Source organism: Nerophis lumbriciformis, linkage group LG39 (assembly GCF_033978685.3).
Source record: "Nerophis lumbriciformis linkage group LG39, RoL_Nlum_v2.1, whole genome shotgun sequence".
NCBI classification, from domain to species: Eukaryota; Metazoa; Chordata; class Actinopteri; order Syngnathiformes; family Syngnathidae; genus Nerophis; species Nerophis lumbriciformis.
Genome location: NC_084586.2, coordinates 15,925,297 through 15,950,055, shown reverse-complemented (window position 1 = coordinate 15,950,055; position 24,759 = coordinate 15,925,297). Strand labels below are relative to the sequence as shown.

General features: G+C 38.4%; 2 protein-coding genes across 2 annotated transcripts in view; both read left to right on the top strand.

Annotated features, from left to right (window-relative positions):
• Positions 1-3,590, top strand: part of LOC133577890 (guanine nucleotide-binding protein subunit alpha-13-like) — a 55,308-nt gene extending 51,718 nt beyond the window's left edge. The window contains exons 4-5 of the mRNA XM_061932000.2: positions 2,301-2,501; positions 2,568-3,590. Of these exons, the coding sequence (XP_061787984.1) occupies positions 2,301-2,501; positions 2,568-2,939 (573 nt within the window). The 3' untranslated portion in view covers positions 2,940-3,590. The remainder of the gene's footprint in view (positions 1-2,300; positions 2,502-2,567) is intronic.
• Positions 3,591-17,145: 13,555 nt separating this feature from the next.
• Positions 17,146-18,353, top strand: LOC133577738 (guanine nucleotide-binding protein subunit alpha-13). The gene is made up of 2 exons (XM_061931731.1): positions 17,146-17,379; positions 17,442-18,353. The coding sequence occupies exons 1-2, from the start codon at positions 17,146-17,148 to the stop codon at positions 17,811-17,813; spliced, it is 606 nt and encodes a 201-aa protein (XP_061787715.1). The 3' UTR covers positions 17,814-18,353.
• Positions 18,354-24,759: the final 6,406 nt, after the last annotated feature.

Genomic DNA, 24,759 nt, shown 5'->3' with positions numbered 1-24,759 from the left:
CAAATGTTAAGGTGGTATTATTAAATAGGTGTGTAATTGTTGGGTTGTCAAATGTTAAGGTGGTATTATTAAATATGTGTGTAATTGTTTGGTTGTCAATTGTTAAGGTGGTATTATTAAATAGGTGTATAATTGTTGTCAAATGTTAAGGTGGTATTATTAAATAGGTGTGTAATAGGTTGTCAATTGTTAAGGTGGTATTATTAAATAGGTGTATAATTGGTTGTCAAATGTTAAGGTGGTATTATTAAATAGGTGTATAATTGTTGTCAAATGTAAAGGTGGTATTATTAAATAGGTGTATAATTGGTTGTCAAATGTTAAGGTGGTATTATTAAATAGGTGTATAATTGTTGTCAAATATAAAGATGGTATTATTAAATAGGTGTATAATTGTTGTCTAATGTAAAGGTGGTATTATTAAATAGGTGTATAATTGTTGTCTAATGTTAAGGTGGTATTATTAAATAGGTGTATAATTGTTGTCAAATGTTAAGGTGGTATTATTAAATAGGTGTATAATTGTTGTCAAATGTTAAGGTGGTATTATTAAATAGGTGTATAATTGTTGTCAAATGTTAAGGTGGTATTATTAAATAGGTGTATAATTGTTGTCAAATGTAAAGGTGGTATTATTAAATTGGTTGTCAAATGTTAAGGTGGTATTATTAAATAGGTGTATATGTGTTGGGTTGTCAAATGTTAATGTGGTATTATTAAATAGGTGTATAATTGTTGTCAAATGTTAAGGTGGTATTATTAAATATGTGTGTAATTGCTCGGTTGTCAAATGTTAAGGTGGTATTATTTAATAGGTGTATAATTGTTGTCAAATGTTAAGGTTGTATTATTGAATAGGTGTATAATTGTTGTCAAATGTTAAGGTGGTATTATTAAATAGGTGTATAATTGTTGTCAAATGTTAAGGTGGTATTGTTAAATAGGTGTGTAATAGGTTGTCAATTGTTGAGGTGGTATTAAATAGGTGTATAATTGTTGTCAAATGTTAAGGTGGTATTATTAAATAGGTGTGTAATTGTTTGGTTGTCAAATGTTAAGGTTGTATTATTGAATAGGTGTATAATTGTTGTCAAATGTTAAGGTGGTATTATTAAATAGGTGTGTAATTGCTTGTCAATTGTTAAGGTGGTATTATTAAATAGGTGTATAATTGTTGTCTAATGTTAAGGTGGTATTATTAAATAGGTGTATAATTGTTGTCAAATGTTAAGGTGGTATTATTAAATAGGTGTATAATTGTTGTCAAATGTTAAGGTGGTATTGTTTAATAGGTGTATAATTGTTGTCAAATGTTAAGGTGGTATTATTAAATAGGTGTATAATTGTTGTCAAATGTTAAGGTGGTATTATTAAATAGGTGTATAATTGATGTCAATTGTTAAGGTGGTATTATTAAATAGGTGTATAATTGTTGTCAAATGTTAAGGTGGTATTATTAAATAGGTGTATAATTGTTGTCAAATGTTAAGGTGGTATTATTAAATAGGTGTATAATTGTTGGGTTGTCAAATGTTAAGGTGGTATTATTAAATAGGTGTATAATTGTTGTCACAGGTTAAGGTGTTATTATTAAATATGTGTGTAATTGCTCGGTTGTCAAATGTGAAGGTGGTATTATTAAATATGTGTGTAATTGTTTGGTTGTCAAATGTTAAGGTGGTATTATTAAATAGGTGTATAATTGTTGTCAAATGTTAAGGTGGTATTATTAAATAGGTGTGTAATTGCTTGTCAATTGTTAAGGTGGTATTATTAAATAGGTGTATAATTGTTGTCAAATGTTAAGGTGGTATTATTAAATAGGTGTGTAATTGCTTGTCAATTGTTAAGGTGGTATTATTAAATAGGTGTATAATTGTTGTCTAATGTTAAGGTGGTATTATTAAATAGGTGTATAATTGTTGTCAAATGTTAAGGTGGTATTATTAAATAGGTGTATAATTGTTGTCAAATGTTAAGGTGGTATTGTTTAATAGGTGTATAATTGTTGTCAAATGTTAAGGTGGTATTATTAAATAGGTGTATAATTGTTTTCTAATGTTAAGGTGGTATTATTAAATGTGTGTGTGTGTGTGTGTGTGTGTGTGTGTGTGTGTGTGTGTGTGTGTGTGTGTGTGTGTGTGTGTGTGTGTGTGTGTGTGTGTGTGTGTGTGTGTGTGTGTGTGTAATCAAACTTCTCGATTTACGAACCCTGTTGAAGAACTAAATGGAGGTTCCACACACCAGAACTGGTGCCGACAGGTTGAATTAAGGGCTCCTCTCTCTGTCCTCCACACCAGAACTACCTGCCGAGTCAGCAGGACATCCTGCTGGCGCGAAAGCCCACCAAGGGCATCCACGAGTACAACTTTGAGATCAAGAACGTGCCCTTCAAGATCGTGGACGTGGGCGGCCAGCGGTCGGAGCGCAGGCGCTGGTTCGAGTGCTTCGACTCGGTCACCTCCATCCTCTTCGTGGTGTCCTCCTCCGAGTACGACCAGGTACGTCCTGAAAGATCTCATCCATAAGAAAGAAACCAGTCCTCAATGTCACTGAACGCTCTCCAGGTTCTGATGGAGGACCGCCAGACCAACCGCCTGTGCGAGTCCCTCAACATCTTCGAGACCATCGTCAACAACCGCGTCTTCGCCAACGTCTCCATCATCCTCTTCCTCAACAAGACGGACCTGCTGGAGGAGAAGGTGAAGAGCGTGGCGCTCAAGGACTACTTTCCCGACTACGCCGGGACCGAGCACAGCCTGCCGGACGTGCAGGCCTTCATGGTGGAGTGTTTCCGGGCCAAGCGCCGCGACGCCAACCAGAAGCCGCTCTACCACCACTTCACCACCGCCATCAACACGGAGAACATCAGGCTGGTGTTCCGGGACGTGAAGGACACCATTCTCCACGACAACCTCAAGCAGCTGATGCTCCAATGACCCCCTCACACTAGTCCTAGTCTGGCACGGAGCGAGGGACGGTGGACTTTCTCCGTTACCGCTTTTTTGAGAACAACAAAATGGTCTGAAGGTTTCACCCGTTTGTCCGAGCACTGTATTCACCCTCTTCACTCCGCCGCTGTTTTGTGAACGCATGAACAGCAGGAACGTCTTCCTGGTCCCCGAAGAACCCGCCTCGCCTTTTCCCTAGTAGACCCCATCACTCTTTAAAATCCTGCGTTTGTGCCAAACCTCTGCAACGTTCCCTCACTATTTGTCTTAGGTTTCCCTCACCGGTCCACACCTACAGGGTGGAGTCCCAGCCAGCCCACGACGTCACCTTTGATGAACTATGTCCAGAATCTGGGTGGAGGTGTCCAAAAAGGAGCCCCGTGTGATCCGCGCTCTGCTTTGTACATAAGGAAATCTTTTTCTGTGTAAATAATATCCAGGTTTATCTCCTCGGTTGTAGAAATGACGTTTTTTTTCCATTCTGAATGTTACAAAATCACTGCTCCCCCCCCAATGAAGACCCCCTCCTCCTCCCCTCTAATGTTTGTGTTTAATTTTTTTCACCATCTTTTTGAAATTAATGCCTGTGTCAATTCTCACACCACTCTAACTTTATCAATAAAACACATTTTTCTAAAGAATAAAGTCTATTATTGGATTACATTTGAAGATGTGACGTTTAGGAACAAATAACAGTCTTTTGAACGGATCTTTTAAGTCACTGGTGTCAAATTCAAGACCCTGGAATAATATGCGTTAATAAAATGCTTAATCTTTTCTTACTAAATATATTTGTTCTTTCCCTTTTTTGACATTATAAAATCATGTACTGAATGCAATTGCACATCTTTTAAAATTCAATATCAAATTAAAGCTGCAAGCAGCGATGGACGGGACCGACTTTGAAGGCTCATAAAATCCAAACCGGAGCAGTAATTAAAACTCTTTAATCAGAAGGGTTCAATCTCTCTCCTGTGCTAATTTGGAGCCGACACGACAAACGCGCTCAGAGGAAATAATGTTTGAAAAAAGGTGACTGTTTTTACACAACTTTTGTTTTGAAGGGGGAATTGCAAACTTCTTGTTGATTTTTGCTGGGGGTTGTCAGTGTATGAAATCTAGGTCTAAGTGAGACCTACATAGAGGTTTCTGTTTCATGTCTCTACGACATTCCTACTGGGAGTTAGAGGCAGTTTTGTCTGTGTTTTCTTCCTAGGGGGCGCTAGAGCGCAATTTTGAGTTTTGGGGTTTTTTTTTTTTTTATTAGATCGCAATTTTTGCCTGTCCTGATGTGTGTGACCAATTTGGTGAGTTTTGAAGCATGTTAAGGGGGTCAAATTACAACTCAAAGAGGCGGCGGTATAATAATAAAGAATAATAATAATAAAACCCTAGAAATTCGTTCAGGAACAAATAAGAGTCTTTTAAACTGATCTTTTAAGTCTCAGGTGTCAAATTCAAGACCCGGGGGGCCAAGTGTGGCCCGCGAAAGCCTGGAAATAATATGCGTTAATAAAATGCTTAATCTTTTCTTACTTAAATATATTTGTTCTTTCCCTTTTTTGACATTATAAAATCATGTACTGCATGCAATTGCACATCTTTTAAAATTCAATATCAAATTAAAGCTGCAAGCAGCGATGGACGGGACCGACTTTGAGGGCTCATAAAATCCAAACCGGAGCAGTAATTAAAACTCTTTCAACTTTTAATCAGAAGGGTTCAATCTCTCTCCTGAGCTAATTTGGAGCCGACACGACAAACGTGCTCAGAGGAAATAATGTTTGAAAAAAGGTGACTGTTTTTACTCAACTTTTGTTTTGAAGGGGGAATTGCAAACTTCCTGTTGATTTTTGCTGGGGGTTGTCAGTGTATGAAATATAGGTCTAAGGTTTTTGTTTCATGTCTCTACGACATTCCTACTGGGAGTTAGAGGCAGTTTTGTCTGTGTTTTCTTCCTAGGGGGCGCTAGAGCGCAATTTTGAGTTTTGGGGTTTGGTTTTTTTGATTAGATCGCAATTTTCGCCAGTCTTGATGTGTGTGACCAATTTGGTGAGTTTTGAAGCATGTTAAGGGGGTCAAATTACAAATCAAAGAGGCGGCGGTATAATAATAAAGAATAATAATAATAAAACGCTAGAAATTCGTTTAGGAACAAATAAGAGTCTTTTAAACTGATCTTTTAAGTCTCAGGTGTCAAATTCAAGACCCGGGGGGCCAAGTGTGGCCCGCGAAAGCCTGGAAATAATACGCGTTAATAAAATGCTTAATTTTTTCTTACTAAATATATTTGTTCTTTCCCTTTTTTGACATTATAAAATCATGCACTGCATGCAATTGCACATCTTTTAAAATTCAATATCAAATTAAAGCTGCAAGCAGCGATGGACGGGACCGACTATGAGGGCTCATAAAATCCAAACCGGAGCAGTAATTAAAACTCTTTCATCAGAAGGGTTCAATCTCTCTCCTGTGCTAATTTGGAGCCGACACGACAAACGTGCTCAGAGGAAATAATGTTTGAAAAAAGGTGACTGTTTTTACTCAACTTTTGTTTTGAAGGGGGAATTGCAAACTTCCTGTTGATTTTTGCTGGGGGTTGTCAGTGTATGAAATCTAGGTCTAAGTGAGACCTACCGTACATAGAGGTTTCTGTTTCATGTCTCTACGACATTCCTACTGGGAGTTAGAGGCAGTTTTGTCTGTGTTTTCTTCCTAGGGGGCGCTAGAGCGCAATTTTGAGTTTTGGGGTTTGGTTTTTTTGATTAGATCGCAATTTTCACCAGTCCTGATGTGTGTGTCCAATTTGGTGAGTTTTGAAGCATGTTAAGGGGGTCAAATTACAACTCAAAGGGGCGGCGGTATAATAAAGAATAATAATAATAAAACGCTAGAAATTCGTTTAGGAACAAATAAGAGTCTTTTAAACTGATCTTTTAAGTCTCAGGTGTCAAATTCAAGACCCGGGGGGCCAAGTGTGGCCCGCGAAAGCCTGGAAATAATATGCGTTAATAAAATGCTTAATCTTTTCTTACTAAATATATATGTTCTTTCCCTTTTTTGACATTATAAAATCATGTACTGCATGCAATTGCACATCTTTTAAAATTCAATATCAAATTAAAGCTGCAAGCAGCGATGGACGGGACCGACTTTGAGGGCTCATAAAATCCAAACCGGAGCAGTAATTAAAACTCTTTCATCAACTTTTAATCAGAAGGGTTCAATCTCTCTCCTGAACTAATTTGGAGCCGACACGACAAACGTGCTCAGAGGAAATAATGTTTGAAAAAAGGTGACTGTTTTTACTCAACTTTTGTTTTGAAGGGGGAATTGCAAACTTCTTGTTGATTTTTGCTCGGGGTTGTCAGTGTATGAAATCTAGGTCTAAGTGAGACCTACATAGAGGTTTTTGTTTCATGTCTCTACGACATTCCTACTGGGAGTTAGAGGCAGTTTTGTCTGTGTTTTCTTCCTAGGGGGCGCTAGAGCGCAATTTTGAGTTTTGGGGTTTGGTTTTTTTGATTAGATCGCAATTTTCGCCAGTCCTGATGTGTGTGTCCAATTTGGTGAGTTTTGAAGCATGTTAAGGGGGTCAAATTACAAATCAAAGAGGCGGCGGTATAATAATAAAGAATAATAATAATAAAACGCTAGAAATTCGTTTAGGAACAAATAAGAGTCTTTTAAACTGATCTTTTAAGTCTCAGGTGTCAAATTCAAGACCTGGGGGGCCAAGTGTGGCCCGCGAAAGCCTGGAAATAATATGCGTTAATAAAATGCTTAATTTTTTCTTACTAAATATATTTGTTCTTTCCCTTTTTTGACATTATAAAATCATGTACTGCATGCAATTGCACATCTTTTAAAATTCAATATCAAATTAAAGCTGCAAGCAGCGATGGACGGGACCGACTTTGAGGGCTCATAAAATCCAAACCGGAGCAGTAATTAAAACTCTTTCAACTTTTAATCAGAAGGGTTCAATCTCTCTCCTGAACTAATTTGGAGCCGACACGACAAACGTGCTCAGAGGAAATAATGTTTGAAAAAAGGTGACTGTTTTTACTCAACTTTTGTTTTGAAGGGGGAATTGCAAACTTCCTGTTGATTTTTGCTGGGGGTTGTCAGTGTATGAAATATAGGTCAAAGGTTTTTGTTTCATGTCTCTACGACATTCCTACTGGGAGTTAGAGGCAGTTTTGTCTGTGTTTTCTTCCTAGGGGGCGCTAGAGCGGAATTTTGAGTTTTGGGGTTTGGTTTTTTTGATTAGATCGCAATTTTCGCCAGTCCTGATGTGTGTGTCCAATTTGGTGAGTTTTGAAGCATGTTAAGGGGGTCAAATTACAAATCAAAGAGGCGGCGGTATAATAATAAAGAATAATAATAATAAAACGCTAGAAATTCGTTTAGGAACAAATAAGAGTCTTTTAAACTGATCTTTTAAGTCTCAGGTGTCAAATTCAAGACCCGGGGGGCCAAGTGTGGCCCGCGAAAGCCTGGAAATAATATGCGTTAATAAAATGCTTAATCTTTTCTTACTAAATATATTTGTTCTTTCCCTTTTTTGACATTATAAAATCATGTACTGCATGCAATTGCACATCTTTTAAAATTCAATATCAAATTGAAGCTGCAAGCAGCGATGGACGGGACCGACTTTGAGGGCTCATAAAATCCAAACCGGAGCAGTAATTAAAACTCTTTCATCAACTTTTAATCAGAAGGGTTCAATCTCTCTCCTGTGCTAATTTGGAGCCGACACGACAAACGTGCTCAGAGGAAATAATGTTTGAAAAAAGGTGACTGTTTGTACTCAACTTTTGTTTTGAAGGGGGAATTGCAAACTTCCTGTTGTCAGTGTATGAAATCTAGGTCTAAGTGAGACCTACATAGAGGTTTTTGTTTCATGTCTCTACGACATTCCTACTGGGAGTTAGAGGCAGTTTTGTCTGTGTTTTCTTCCTAGGGGGCGCTACAGCGCAATTTTGAGTTTTGTGGTTTGGTTTTTTTGATTAGATCGCAATTTCCGCCAGTCCTGATGTGTGTGTCCAATTTGGTGAGTTTTGAAGCATGTTAAGGGGGTCAAATTACAAATCAAAGAGGCGGCGGTATAATAATAAAGAATAATAATAATAAAACGCTAGAAATTCGTTTAGGAACAAATAAGAGTCTTTTAAACTGATCTTTTAAGTCTCAGGTGTCAAATTCAAGACCCGGGGGGCCAAGTGTGGCCCGCGAAAGCCTGGAAATAATATGCGTTAATAAAATGCTTAATCTTTTCTTACTAAATATATTTGTTCTTTCCCTTTTTTGACATTATAAAATCATGTACTGCATGCAATTGCACATCTTTTAAAATTCAATATCAAATTAAAGCTGCAAGCAGCGATGGACGGGACCGACTTTGAGGGCTCATAAAATCCAAACCGGAGCAGTAATTAAAACTCTTTCAACTTTTAATCAGAAGGGTTCAATCTCTCTCCTGAACTAATTTGGAGCCGACACGACAAACGCGCTCAGAGGAAATAATGTTTGAAAAAAGGTGACTGTTTTTACTCAACTTTTGTTTTGAAGGGGGAATTGCAAACTTCTTGTTGATTTTTGCTCGGGGTTGTCAGTGTATGAAATATAGGTCTAAGGTTTTTGTTTCATGTCTCTACGACATTCCTACTGGGAGTTAGAGGCAGTTTTGTCTGTGTTTTCTTCCTAGGGGGCGCTAGAGCGCAATTTTGAGTTTTGGGGTTTGGTTTTTTTGATTAGATCGCAATTTTCGCCAGTCCTGATGTGTGTGTCCAATTTGGTGAGTTTTGAAGCATGTTAAGGGGGTCAAATTACAAATCAAAGAGGCGGCGGTATAATAATAAAGAATAATAATAATAAAACGCTAGAAATTCGTTTAGGAACAAATAAGAGTCTTTTAAACTGATCTTTTAAGTCTCAGGTGTCAAATTCAAGACCCGGGGGGCCAAGTGTGGCCCGCGAAAGCCTGGAAATAATATGCGTTAATAAAATGCTTAATTTTTTCTTACTAAATATATTTGTTCTTTCCCTTTTTTGACATTATAAAATCATGTACTGCATGCAATTGCACATCTTTTAAAATTCAATATCAAATTAAAGCTGCAAGCAGCGATGGACGGGACCGACTTTGAGGGCTCATAAAATCCAAACCGGAGCAGTAATTAAAACTCTTTCAACTTTTAATCAGAAGGGTTCAATCTCTCTCCTGAACTAATTTGGAGCCGACACGACAAACGTGCTCAGAGGAAATAATGTTTGAAAAAAGGTGACTGTTTTTACTCAACTTTTGTTTTGAAGGGGGAATTGCAAACTTCCTGTTGATTTTTGCTGGGGGTTGTCAGTGTATGAAATATAGGTCTAAGGTTTTTGTTTCATGTCTCTACGACATTCCTACTGGGAGTTAGAGGCAGTTTTGTCTGTGTTTTCTTCCTAGGGGGCGCTAGAGCGCAATTTTGAGTTTTGGGGTTTGGTTTTTTTGATTAGATCGCAATTTTCGCCAGTCCTGATGTGTGTGTCCAATTTGGTGAGTTTTGAAGCATGTTAAGGGGGTCAAATTACAAATCAAAGAGGCGGCGGTATAATAATAAAGAATAATAATAATAAAACGCTAGAAATTCGTTTAGGAACAAATAAGAGTCTTTTAAACTGATCTTTTAAGTCTCAGGTGTCAAATTCAAGACCCGGGGGGCCAAGTGTGGCCCGCGAAAGCCTGGAAATAATATGCGTTAATAAAATGCTTAATTTTTTCTTACTAAATATATTTGTTCTTTCCCTTTTTTGACATTATAAAATCATGTACTGCATGCAATTGCACATCTTTTAAAATTCAATATCAAATTAAAGCTGCAAGCAGCGATGGACGGGACCGACTTTGAGGGCTCATGAAATCCAAACCGGAGCAGTAATTAAAACTCTTTCATCAACTTTTAATCAGAAGGGTTCAATCTCTCTCCTGTGCTAATTTGGAGCCGACACGACAAACGTGCTCAGAGGAAATAATGTTTGAAAAAAGGTGACTGTTTTTACTCAACTTTTTTTTTGAAGGGGGAATTGCAAACTTCCTGTTGTCAGTGTATGAAATCTAGGTCTAAGTGAGACCTACATAGAGGTTTTTGTTTCATGTCTCTACGACATTCCTACTGGGAGTTAGAGGCAGTTTTGTCTGTGTTTTCTTCCTAGGGGGCGCTAGAGCGCAATTTTGAGTTTTGGGGTTTGGTTTTTTTGATTAGATCGCAATTTTCACCAGTCCTGATGTGTGTGTCCAATTTGGTGAGTTTTGAAGCATGTTAAGGGGGTCAAATTACAACTCAAAGGGGCGGCGGTATAATAATAAAGAATAATAATAATAAAACGCTAGAAATTCGTTTAGGAACAAATAAGAGTCTTTTAAACTGATCTTTTAAGTCTCAGGTGTCAAATTAAAGACCCGGGGGGCCAAGTGTGGCCCGCGAAAGCCTGGAAATAATATGCGTTAATAAAATGCTTAATTTTTTCTTACTAAATATATTTGTTCTTTCCCTTTTTTGACATTATAAAATGATGTACTGCATGCAATTGCACATCTTTTAAAATTCAATATCAAATTAAAGCTGCAAGCAGCGATGGACGGGACCGACTTTGAGGGCTCATAAAATCCAAACCGGAGCAGTAATTAAAACTCTTTAATCAGAAGGGTTCAATCTCTCTCCTGTGCTAATTTGAAGCCAACACGACAAACGCGCTCAGAGGAAATAATGTTTGAAAAAAGGTGACTGTTTTTACTCAACTTTTGTTTTGAAGGGGGAATTGCAAACTTCTTGTTGATTTTTGCTCGGGGTTGTCAGTGTATGAAATCTAGGTCTAAGTGAGACCTACATAGAGGTTTTTGTTTCATGTCTCTACGACATTCCTACTGGGAGTTAGAGGCAGTTTTGTCTGTGATTTCTTCCTAGGGGGCGCTAGAGCGCAATTTTGAGTTTTGGGGTTTGGTTTTTTTGATTAGATCGCAATTTTCGCCTGCTGTGTGTGTCCAATTTGGTGAGTTTTGAAGCATGTTAAGGGGGTCAAATTACAAATCAAAGAGGCGGCGGTATAATAATAAAGAATAATAATAATAAAACGCTAGAAATTCGTTTAGGAACAAATAAGAGTCTTTTAAACTGATCTTTTAAGTCTCAGGTGTCAAATTCAAGTCCCGGGGGGCCAAGTGTGGCCCGCGAAAGCCTGGAAATAATATGCGTTAATAAAATGCTTAATTTTTTCTTACTAAATATATTTGTTCTTTCCCTTTTTTGACATTATAAAATCATGTACTGCATGCAATTGCACATCTTTTAAAATTCAATATCAAATTAAAGCTGCAAGCAGCGATGGACGGGACCGACTTTGAGGGCTCATAAAATCCAAACCGGAGCAGTAATTAAAACTCTTTCATCAACTTTTAATCAGAAGGGTTCAATCTCTCTCCTGTGCTAATTTGGAGCCGACACGACAAACGTGCTCAGAGGAAATAATGTTTGAAAAAAGGTGACTGTTTTTACTCAACTTTTGTTTTGAAGGGGGAATTGCAAACTTCTTGTTGATTTTTGCTCGGGGTTGTCAGTGTATGAAATCTAGGTCTAAGTGAGACCTACATAGAGGTTTCTGTTTCATGTCTCTACGACATTCCTACTGGGAGTTAGAGGCAGTTTTGTCTGTGTTTTCTTCCTAGGGGGCGCTAGAGCGCAATTTTGAGTTTTGGGGTTTGGTTTTTTTGATTAGATCGCAATTTTCGCCTGATGTGTGTGTCCAATTTGGTGAGTTTTGAAGCATGTTAAGGGGGTCAAATTACAAATCAAAGAGGCGGCGGTATAATAATAAAGAATAATAATAATAAAACGCTAGAAATTCGTTTAGGAACAAATAAGAGTCTTTTAAACTGATCTTTTAAGTCTCAGGTGTCAAATTCAAGACCCGGGGGGCCAAGTGTGGCCCGCGAAAGCCTGGAAATAATATGCGTTAATAAAATGCTTAATTTTTTCTTACTAAATATATTTGTTCTTTCCCTTTTATGACATTATAAAATCATGTACTGCATGCAATTGCACATCTTTTAAAATTCAATATCAAATTAAAGCTGCAAGCAGCGATGGACGGGACCGACTTTGAGGGCTCATAAAATCCAAACCGGAGCAGTAATTAAAACTCTTTCAACTTTTAATCAGAAGGGTTCAATCTCTCTCCTGTGCTAATTTGGAGCCGGCACGACAAACGTGCTCAGAGGAAATAATGTTTGAAAAAAGGTGACTGTTTTTACTCAACTTTTGTTTTGAAGGGGGAATTGCAAACTTCCTGTTGATTTTTGCTGGGGGTTGTCAGTGTATGAAATATAGGTCTAAGGTTTTTGTTTCATGTCTCTACGACATTCCTACTGGGAGTTAGAGGCAGTTTTGTCTGTGTTTTCTTCCTAGGGGGCGCTAGAGCGCAATTTTGAGTTTTGGGTTTTTTGTTTTTTTGATTAGATCGCAATTTTCGCCAGTCCTGATGTGTGTGTCCAATTTGGTGATTTTTGAAGCATATTAAGGGGGTCAAATTAGAAATCAAAGAGGCGGCGGTATAATAATAAAGAATAATAATAATAAAACGCTAGAAATTCGTTTAGGAACAAATAAGAGTCTTTTAAACTGATCTTTTAAGTCTCAGGTGTCAAATTCAAGACCCGGGGGGCCAAGTGTGGCCCGCGAAAGCCTGGAAATAATATGCGTTAATAAAATGCTTAATCTTTTCTTACTAAATATATTTGTTCTTTCCCTTTTTTGACATTATAAAATCATGTACTGCATGCAATTGCACATCTTTTAAAATTCAATATCAAATTGAAGCTGCAAGCAGCGATGGACGGGACCGACTTTGAGGGCTCATAAAATCCAAACCGGAGCAGTAATTAAAACTCTTTCATCAACTTTTAATCAGAAGAGTTCAATCCCTCTCCTGTGCTAATTTGGAGCCGACACGACAAACGCGCTCAGAGGAAATAATGTTTGAAAAAAGGTGACTGTTTTTATTCAACTTTTGTTTTGAAGGGGGAATTACAAACTTCCTGTTGTCAGTGTATGAAATCTAGGTCTAAGTGAGACCTACATAGAGGTTTCTGTTTCATGTCTCTACGACATTCCTACTGGGAGTTAGAGGCAGTTTTGTCTGTGTTTTCTTCCTAGGGGGCGCTAGAGCGCAATTTTGAGTTTTGGGGTTTGGTTTTTTTGATTAGATCGCAAATTTTCGCCAGTCCTGATGTGTGTGTCCAATTTGGTGAGTTTTGAAGCATGTAAAGGGGGTCAAATTACAACTCAAAGAGGCGGCGGTATAATAATAAAGAATAATAATAATAAAACGCTAGAAATTCGTTTAGGAACAAATAAGAGTTTTTAAACTGATCTTTTAAGTCTCAGGTGTCAAATTCAAGACCCGGGGGGCCAAGTGTGGCCCGCGAAAGCCTGGAAATAATATGCGTTAATAAAATGCTTAATTTTTTCTTACTAAATATATTTGTTCTTTCCCTTTTTTGACATTATAAAATCATGTACTGCATGCAATTGCACATCTTTTAAAAGTCAATATCAAATTAAAGCTGCAAGCAGCGATGGACGGGACCGACTTTGAGGGCTCATAAAATCCAAACCGGAGCAGTAATTAAAACTCTTTCAACTTTTAATCAGAAGGGTTCAATCTCTCTCCTGAACTAATTTGGAGCCGACACGACAAACATGCTCAGAGGAAATAATGTTTGAAAAAAGGTGACTGTTTTTACTCAACTTTTGTTTTGAAGGGGGAATTGCAAACTTCTTGTTGATTTTTGCTCGGGGTTGTCAGTGTATGAAATCTAGGTCTAAGTGAGACCTACATAGAGGTTTCTGTTTCATGTCTCTACGACATTCCTACTGGGAGTTAGAGGCAGTTTTGTCTGTGTTTTCTTCCTAGGGGGCGCTAGAGCGCAATTTTGAGTTTTGGGGTTTGGTTTTTTTGATTAGATCGCAATTTTCGCCTGATGTGTGTGTCCAATTTGGTGAGTTTTGAAGAATGTTAAGGGGGTCAAATTACAAATCAAAGAGGCGGCGGTATAATAATAAAGAATAATAATAATAAAACGCTAGAAATTCGTTTAGGAACAAATAAGAGTCTTTTAAACTGATCTTTTAAGTCTCAGGTGTCAAATTCAAGACCCGGGGGGCCAAGTGTGGCCCGTGAAAGCCTGGAAATAATATGCGTTAATAAAATGCTTAATTTTTTCTTACTAAATATATTTGTTCTTTCCCTTTTTTGACATTATAAAATCATGTACTGCATGCAATTGCACATCTTTTAAAATTCAATATCAAATTAAAGCTGCAAGCAGCGATGGACGGGACCGACTTTGAGGGCTCATAAAATCCAAACCGGAGCAGTAATTACAACTCTTTAATCAGAAGGGTTCAATCTCTCTACTGTGCTAATTTGGAGCCGACACGACAAACGCGCTCAGAGGAAATAATGTTTGAAAAAAGGTGACTGTTTTTACTCAACTTTTGTTTTGAAGGGGGAATTGCAAAACGTCCTGTTGATTTTTGCTGGGGGTTGTCAGTGTATGAAATCTAGGTCTAAGTGAGGCCTACATAGAGGTTTCTGTTTCATGTCTCTACGACATTCCTACTGGGAGTTAGAGGCAGTTTTGTCTGTGTTTTCTTCCTAGGGGGCGCTAGAGCGCAATTATGAGTTTTGGGGTTTGGTTTTTTTGATTAGATCGCAATTTTCGCCAGTCCTGATGTGTGTGTCCAATTTGGTGAGTTTTGAAGCACGTTAAGGGGGTCAAATTACAAATCAAAGAGGCGGCTGTATAATAATAAAGAATAATAATAATAAAACGCTAGAAATTCGTTTAGGAACAAATAAGAGTCTTTTAAACTGATCTTTTAAGTCTCAGGTGTCAAATTCAAGACCCGGGGGGCCAAGTGTGGCCCGCGAAAGCCTGGAAATAATATGCGTTAATAAAATGCTTAATTTTTTCTTACTAAATATATATGTTCTTTCCCTTTTTTGACATTATAAAATCATGTACTGCATGCAATTGCACATCTTTTAAAATTCAATATCAAATTAAAGCTGCAAGCAGCGATGGACGGGACCGACTTTGAGGGCTCATAAAATCCAAACCGGAGCAGTAACTAAAACTCTTTCATCAACTTTTAATCAAAAGGGTTCAATCTCTCTCCTGTGCTAATTTGGAGCCGACACGACAAACGTGCTCAGAGGAAATAATGTTTGAAAAAAGGTGACTGTTTTTACTCAACTTTTGTTTTGAAGGGGGAATTGCAAACTTCCTGTCGTCAGTGTATGAAATCTAGGTCTAAGTGAGACCTACATAGAGGTTTTTGTTTCATGTCTCTACGACATTCCTACTGGGAGTTAGAGGCAGTTTTGTCTGTGTTTTCTTCCTAGGGGGCGCTAGAGCGCAATTTTGAGTTTTGGGGTTTGGTTTTTTTTATTAGATCGCAATTTTCGCCAGTCCTGATGTGTGTGTCCAATTTGGTGAGTTTTGAAGCACGTTAAGGGGGTCAAATTACAAATCAAAGAGGCGGCGGTATAATAATAAAGAATAATAATAATAAAACGCTAGAAATTCGTTTAGAAACAAATAAGAGTCTTTTAAACTGATCTTTTAAGTCTCAGGTGTCAAATTCAAGACCCGGGGGGCCAAGTGTGGCCCGCGAAAGCCTGGAAATAATATGCGTTAATAAAATGCTTAATTTTTTCTTACTAAATATATTTGTTCTTTCCCTTTTTTGACATTATAAAATCATGTACTGCATGCAATTGCACATCTTTTAAAATTCAATATCAAATTAAAGCTGCAAGCAGCGATGGACGGGACCGACTTTGAGGGCTCATAAAATCCAAACCGGAGCAGTAATTAAAACTCTTTCATCAACTTTTAATCAGAAGGGTTCAATCTCTCTCCTGTGCTAATTTGGAGCCGACACGACAAACGTGCTCAGAGGAAATAATGTTTGAAAAAAGGTGACTGTTTTTACTCAACTTTTGTTTTGAAGGGGGAATTGCAAACTTCTTGTTGATTTTTGCTCGGGGTTGTCAGTGTATGAAATATAGGTCTAAGGTTTTTGTTTCATGTCTCTACGACATTCCTACTGGGAGTTAGAGGCAGTTTTGTCTGTGTTTTCTTCCTAGGGGGCGCTAGAGCGCAATTTTGAGTTTTGGGGTTTGTTTTTTTTGATTAGATCGCAATTTTCGCCAGTCCTGATGTGTGTGTCCAATTTGGTGAGTTTTGAAGCATGTTAAGGGGGTCAAATTACAAATCAAAGAGGCGGCGGTATAATAATAAAGAATAATAATAATAAAACGCTAGAAATTCGTTTAGGAACAAATAAGAGTCTTTTAAACTGATCTTTTAAGTCTCAGGTGTCAAATTCAAGACCCGGGGGGCCAAGTGTGGCCCGCGAAAGCCTGGAAATAATATGCGTTAATAAAATGCTTAATCTTTTCTTACTAAATATATTTGTTCTTTCCCTTTTTTGACATTATAAAATCATGTACTGCATGCAATTGCACATCTTTTAAAATTCAATAGGTGTATAATTGTTGTCAAATGTTAAGGTGGTATTATTAAATAGGTGTATAATTGGTTGTCAATTGTTAAGGTGGTATTATTAAATAGGTGTATAATTGGATGTCAATTGTTAAGGTGGTATTATTAAATAGGTGTATAATTGTTGTCAAATGTTAAGGTGGTATTATTAAATAGGTGTATAATTGGATGTCAATTGTTAAGGTGGTATTATTAAATAGGTGTATAATTGGTTGTCAAATGTAAAGGTGGTATTATTAAATAGGTGTATAATTGTTGTCAAATGTTAAGGTGGTATTATTAAATAGGTGTATAATTGTTGTCAAATGTTAAGGAGGTGTTATTAAATAGGTGTATAATTGTTGTCAAATGTTAAGGTGGTATTATTAAATAGGTGTATAATTGTTTTCTAATGTTAAGGTGGTATTATTAAATGTGTGTGTGTGTGTGTGTGTGTGTGTGTGTGTGTGTGTGTGTGTGTGTGTGTGTGTGTGTGTGTGTGTGTGTGTGTGTGTGTAATCAAACTTCTCGATTTACGAACCCTGTTGAAGAACTAAATGGAGGTTCCACACACCAGAACTGGTGCCGACAGGTTGAATGAAGGGCTCCTCTCTCTGTCCTCCACCCCAGAACTACCTGCCGAGTCAGCAGGACATCCTGCTGGCGCGAAAGCCCACCAAGGGCATCCACGAGTACAACTTTGAGATCAAGAACGTGCCCTTCAAGATCGTGGACGTGGGCGGCCAGCGGTCGGAGCGCAGGCGCTGGTTCGAGTGCTTCGACTCGGTCACCTCCATCCTCTTCGTGGTGTCCTCCTCCGAGTACGACCAGGTACGTCCTGAAAGATCTCATCCATAAGAAACCAGTCCTCAATGTCACTAAACGCTCTCCAGGTTCTGATGGAGGACCGCCAGACCAACCGCCTGTGCGAGTCCCTCAACATCTTCGAGACCATCGTCAACAACCGCGTCTTCGCCAACGTCTCCATCATCCTCTTCCTCAACAAGACGGACCTGCTGGAGGAGAAGGTGAAGAGCGTGGCGCTCAAGGACTACTTTCCCGACTACGCCGGGACCGAGCACAGCCTGCCGGACGTGCAGGCCTTCATGGTGGAGTGTTTCCGGGCCAAGCGCCGCGACGCCAACCAGAAGCCGCTCTACCACCACTTCACCACCGCCATCAACACGGAGAACATCAGGCTGGTGTTCCGGGACGTGAAGGACACCATTCTCCACGACAACCTCAAGCAGCTGATGCTCCAATGACCCCCTCACACTAGTCCTAGTCTGGCACGGAGCGAGGGACGGTGGACTTTCTCCGTTACCGCTTTTTTGAGAACAACAAAATGGTCTGAAGGTTTCACCCGTTTGTCCGAGCACTGTATTCACCCTCTTCACTCCGCCGCTGTTTTGTGAACGCATGAACAGCAGGAACGTCTTCCTGGTCCCCGAAGAACCCGCCTCGCCTTTTCCCTAGTAGACCCCATCACTCTTTAAAAATCCTGCGTTTGTGCCAAACCTCTGCAACGTTCCCTCACTATTTGTCTTAGGTTTCCCTCACCGCTCCACACCTACAGGGTGGAGTCCCAGCCAGCCCACGACGTCACCTTTGATGAACTATGTCCAGAATCTGGGTGGAGGTGTCCAAAAAGGAGCCCCGTGTGATCCGCGCTCTGCTTTGTACATAAGGAAATCTTTTTCTGTGTAAATAATATCCAGGTTTATCTCCTCGGTTGTAGAAATGACGTTTTTTTTCCATTCTGAATGTTACAAAATCACTGCTCCCCCCCACCCCAATGAAGACCCCTCCCCCCTCTAATGTTTGTGTTTAATTTTTTTCACCATCTTTTTGAAATTAATGCCTGTGTCAATTCTCACACCACTCTAACTTTATCAATAAAACACATTTTTCTAAAGAATAAAGTCTATTATTGGATTACATTTGAAGATGTGACGTTTAGGAACAAATAACAGTCTTTTGAACGGATCTTTTAAGTCACTGGTGTCAAATTCAAGACCCTGGAATAATATGCGTTAATAAAATGCTTAATCTTTTCTTACTAAATATATTTGTTCTTTCCCTTTTTTGACATGATAAAATCATGTACTGAATGCAATTGCACATCTTTTAAAATTCAATATCAAATTAAAGCTGCAAGCAGCGATGGACGGGACCGACTTTGAAGGCTCATAAAATCCAAACCGGAGCAGTAATTAAAACTCTTTAATCAGAAGGGTTCAATCTCTCTCCTGTGCTAATTTGGAGCCGACACGACAAACGCGCTCAGAGGAAATAATGTTTGAAAAAAGGTGACTGTTTTTACACAACTTTTGTTTTGAAGGGGGAATTGCAAACTTCTTGTTGATTGTTGCTGGGGGTTGTCAGTGTATGAAATCTAGGTCTAAGTGAGACCTACATAGAGGTTTCTGTTTCATGTCTCTACGACATTCCTACTGGGAGTTAGAGGCAGTTTTGTCTGTGTTTTCTTCCTAGGGGGCGCTAGAGCGCAATTTTGAGTTTTGGGGTTTGGTTTTTTTGATTAGATCGCAATTTTCGCCAGTCCTGATGTGTGTGTCCAATTTGGTGAGTTTTGAAGCATGTTAAGGGGGTCAAATTACAAATCAAAGAGGCGGCGGTATAATAATAAAGAATAATAATAATAAAACGCTAGAAATTCGTTTAGGAACAAATAAGAGTCTTTTAAACTGATCTTTTAAGTCTCAGGTGTCAAATTCAAGACCCGGGGGGCCAAGTGTGGCCCGCGAAAGCCTGGAAATAATATGTGTTAATAAAATGCTTAATTTTTTCTTACTAAATATATTTGTTCTTTCCCTTTTTTGACATTATAAAATCATGTACTGCATGCAATTGCACATCTTTTAAAATTCAATATCAAATTAAAGCTGCAAGCATTGATGGACGGGACCGACTTTGAGGGCTCATAAAATCCAAACCGGAGCAGTAATTAAAACTCTTTAATCAGAAGGGTTCAATCTCTCTCCTGTGCTAATTTGAAGCCGACACGACAAACGCGCTCAGAGGAAATAATGTTTGAAAAAAGGTGACTGTTTTTACACAACTTTTGTTTTGAAGGGGGAATTGCAAACTTCCTGTTGTCAGTGTATGAAATCTAGGTCTAAGTGTGACCTACATAGAGGTTTCTGTTTCATGTCTCTACGACATTCCTACTGGGAGTTAGAGGCAGTTTTGTCTGTGTTTTCTTCCTAGGGGGCGCTAGAGCGCAATTTTGAGTTTTGGGGTTTGGTTTTTTTGACTAGATCGCAATTTTCACCAGTCCTGATGTGTGTGTCCAATTTGGTGAGTTTTGAAGCATGTTAAGGGGGTCAAATTACAACTCAAAGGGGCGGCGGTATGATAATAAAGAATAATAATAATAAAACGCTAGAAATTCGTTTAGGAACAAATAAGAGTCTTTTAAACTGATTTTTAAGTCTCAGGTGTCAAATTCAAGACCCGGGGGGCCAAGTGTGGCCCGCGAAAGCCTGGAAATAATATGCGTTAATAAAATGCTTAATTTTTTCTTACTAAATATATTTGTTCTTTCCCTTTTTTGACATTATAAAATCATGTACTGCATGCAATTGCACATCTTTTAAAATTCAATATCAAATTAAAGCTGCAAGCAGCGATGGACGGGACCGACTTTGAGGGCTCATAAAATCCAAACCGGAGCAGTAATTAAAACTCTTTCAACTTTTAATCAGAAGGGTTCAATCTCTCTCCTGAACTAATTTGGAGCCGACACGACAAACATGCTCAGAGGAAATAATGTTTGAAAAAAGGTGACTGTTTTTACTCAACTTTTGTTTTGAAGGGGGAATTGCAAACTTCCTGTTGATTTTTGCTGGGGGTTGTCAGTGTATGAAATATAGGTCTAAGGTTTTTGTTTCATGTCTCTACGACATTCCTACTGGGAGTTAGAGGCAGTTTTGTCTGTGTTTTCTTCCTAGGGGGCGCTAGAGCGCAATTTTGAGTTTTGGGGTTTGTTTTTTTTGATTAGATCGCAATTTTCGCCAGTCCTGATGTGTGTGTCCAATTTGGTGAGTTTTGAAGCATGTTAAGGGGGTCAAATTACAAATCAAAGAGGCGGCGGTATAATAATAAAGAATAATAATAATAAAACGCTAGAAATTCGTTTAGGAACAAATAAGAGTCTTTTAAACTGATCTTTTAAGTCTCAGGTGTCAAATTCAAGACCCGGGGGGCCAAGTGTGGCCCGCGAAAGCCTGGAAATAATACGCGTTAATAAAATGCTTAATTTTTTCTTACTAAATATATTTGTTCTTTCCCTTTTTTGACATTATAAAATCATGTACTGCATGCAATTGCACATCTTTTAAAATTCAATATCAAATTGAAGCTGCAAGCAGCGATGGACGGGACCGACTTTGAGGGCTCATAAAATCCAAACCGGAGCAGTAATTAAAACTCTTTCATCAGAAGGGTTCAATCCCTCTACTGTGCTAATTTGGAGCCGACACGACAAACGCGCTCAGGGGAAATAATGTTTGAAAAAAGGTGACTGTTTTTACTCAACTTTTGTTTTGAAGGGGGAATTGCAAACTTCCTGTTGATTTTTGCTGGGGGTTGTCAGTGTATGAAATCTAGGTCTAAGTGAGACTTACATAGAGGTTTCTGTTTCATGTCTCTACGACATTCCTACTGGGAGTTAGAGGCAGTTTTGTCTGTGTTTTCTTCCTAGGGGGCGCTAGAGCGCAATTTTGAGTTTTGGGGTTTTTTTTTTTTTATTAGATCGCAATTTTTGCCTGTCCTGATGTGTGTGTCCAATTTGGTGAGTTTTGAAGCATGTTAAGGGGGTCAAATTACAACTCAAAGAGGCGGCGGTATAATAATAAAGAATAATAATAATAAAACGCTAGAAATTCGTTTAGGAACAAATAAGAGTCTTTTAAACTGATCTTTTAAGTCTCAGGTGTCAAATTCAAGACCCGGGGGGCCAAGTGTGGCCCGCGAAAGCCTGGAAATAATATGCGTTAATAAAATGCTTAATTTTTTCTTACTAAATATATTTGTTCTTTCCCTTTTTTGACATTATAAAATCATGTACTGCATGCAATTGCACATCTTTTAAAATTCAATATCAAATTAAAGCTGCAAGCAGCGATGGACGGGACCGACTTTGAGGGCTCATAAAATCCAAACCGGAGCAGTAATTAAAACTCTTTCAACTTTTAATCAGAAGGGTTCAATCTCTCTCCTGAACTAATTTGGAGCCGACACGACAAACGTGCTCAGAGGAAATAATGTTTGAAAAAAGGTGACTGTTTTTACTCAACTTTTGTTTTGAAGGGGGAATTGCAAACTTCCTGTTGATTTTTGCTGGGGGTTGTCAGTGTATGAAATATAGGTCTAAGGTTTTTGTTTCATGTCTCTACGACATTCCTACTGGGAGTTAGAGGCAGTTTTGTCTGTGTTTTCTTCCTAGGGGGCGCTAGAGCGCAATTTTGAGTTTTGGGGTTTGGTTTTTTTGATTAGATCGCAATTTTCGCCAGTCCTGATGTGTGTGTCCAATTTGGTGAGTTTTGAAGCATGTTAAGGGGGTCAAATTACAAATCAAAGAGGCAGCGGTATAATAATAAAGAATAATAATAATAAAACGCTAGAAATTCGTTTAGGAACAAATAAGAGTCTTTTAAACTGATTTTTTAAGTCTCAGGTGTCAAATTCAAGACCCGGGGGGCCAAGTGTGGCCCGCGAAAGCCTGGAAATGATATGCGTTAATAAAATGCTTAATTTTTTCTTACTAAATATATTTGTTCTTTCCCTTTTTTGACATTATAAAATCATGTACTGCATGCAATTGCACATCTTTTAAAATTCAATATCAAATTAAAGCTGCAAGCAGCGATGGACGGGACCGACTTTGAGGGCTCATAAAATCCAAACCGGAGCAGTAATTACAACTCTTTAATCAGAAGGGTTCAATCTCTCTCCTGTGCTAATTTGGAGCCGACACGACAAACGCGCTCAGAGGAAATAATGTTTGAAAAAAGGTGACTGTTTTTACTCAACTTTTGTTTTGAAGGGGGAATTGCAAAACGTCCTGTTGATTTTTGCTGGGGGTTGTCAGTGTATGAAATCTAGGTCTAAGTGAGACCTACATAGAGGTTTCTGTTTCATGTCTCTACGACATTCCTACTGGGAGTTAGAGGCAGTTTTGTCTGTGTTTTCTTCCTAGGGGGCGCTAGAGCGCAATTTTGAGTTTTGGGGTTTGGTTTTTTTGATTAGATCGCAATTTTCGCCAGTCCTGATGTGTGTGTCCAATTTGGTGAGTTTTGAAGCATGTTAAGGGGGTCAAATTACAAATCAAAGAGGCGGCGGTATAATAATAAAGAATAATAATAATAAAACGCTAGAAATTCGTTTAGGAACAAATAAGAGTCTTTTAAACTGATCTTTTAAGTCTCAGGTGTCAAATTCAAGACCCGGGGGGCCAAGTGTGGCCCGCGAAAGCCTGGAAATAATATGCGTTAATAAAATGCTTAATCTTTTCTTACTAAATATATTTGTTCTTTCCCTTTTTTGACATTATAAAATCATGTACTGCATGCAATTGCACATCTTTTAAAATTCAATATCAAATTAAAGCTGCAAGCAGCGATGGACGGGACCGACTTTGAGGGCTCATAAAATCCAAACCGGAGCAGTAATTAAAACTCTTTCAACTTTTAATCAGAAGGGTTCAATCTCTCTCCTGAACTAATTTGGAGCCGACACGACAAACGTGCTCAGAGGAAATAATGTTTGAAAAAAGGTGACTGTTTTTACTCAACTTTTGTTTTGAAGGGGGAATTGCAAACTTCTTGTTGATTTTTGCTCGGGGTTGTCAGTGTATGGAATCTAGGTCTAAGTGAGACCTACATAGAGGTTTCTGTTTCATGTCTCTACGACATTCCTACTGGGAGTTAGAGGCAGTTTTGTCTGTGTTTTCTTCCTAGGGGGCGCTAGAGTGCAATTTTGAGTTTTGGGGTTTGGTTTTTTTGATTAGATCGCAATTTTCGCCAGTCCTGATGTGTGTGTCCAATTTGGTGAGTTTTGAAGCATGTTAAGGGGGTCAAATTACAAATCAAAGAGGCGGCGGTATAATAATAAAGAATAATAATAATAAAACGCTAGAAATTCGTTTAGGAACAAATAAGAGTCTTTTAAACTGATCTTTTAAGTCTCAGGTGTCAAATTCAAGACCCGGGGGGCCAAGTGTGGCCCGCGAAAGCCTGGAAATAATATGCGTTAATAAAATGCTTAATTTTTTCTTACTAAATATATTTGTTCTTTCCCTTTTTTGACATTATAAAATCATGTACTGCATGCAATTGCACATCTTTTAAAATTCAATATCAAATTAAAGCTGCAAGCAGCGATGGGCGGGACCGACTTTGAGGGCTCATAAAATCCAAACCGGAGCAGTAATTAAAACTCTTTCAACTTTTAATCAGAAGGGTTCAATCTCTCTCCTGAGCTAATTTGGAGCCGACACGACAAACGTGCTCAGAGGAAATAATGTTTGAAAAAAGGTGACTGTTTTTACTCAACTTTTGTTTTGAAGGGGGAATTGCAAACTTCTTGTTGATTTTTGCTCGGGGTTGTCAGTGTATGAAATATAGGTCTAAGGTTTTTGTTTCATGTCTCTACGACATTCCTACTGGGAGTTAGAGGCAGTTTTGTCTGTGTTTTCTTCCTAGGGGGCGCTAGAGCGCAATTTTGAGTTTTGGGGTTTGGTTTTCTTGATTAGATCGCAATTTTCGCCAGTCCTGATGTGTGTGTCCAATTTGGTGAGTTTTGAAGCATGTTAAGGGGGTCAAATTACAAATCAAAGAGGCGGCGGTATAATAATAAAGAATAATAATAATAAAACGCTAGAAATTCGTTTAGGAACAAATAAGAGTCTTTTAAACTGATCTTTTAAGTCTCAGGTGTCAAATTCAAGACCCGGGTGGCCAAGTGTGGCCCGCGAAAGCCTGGAAATAATATGCGTTAATAAAATGCTTAATCTTTTCTTACTAAATATATATGTTCTTTCCCTTTTTTGACATTATAAAATCATGTACTGCATGCAATTGCACATCTTTTAAAATTCAATATCAAATTAAAGCTGCAAGCAGCGATGGACGGGACCGACTTTGAGGGCTCATAAAATCCAAACCGGAGCAGTAATTAAAACTCTTTCAA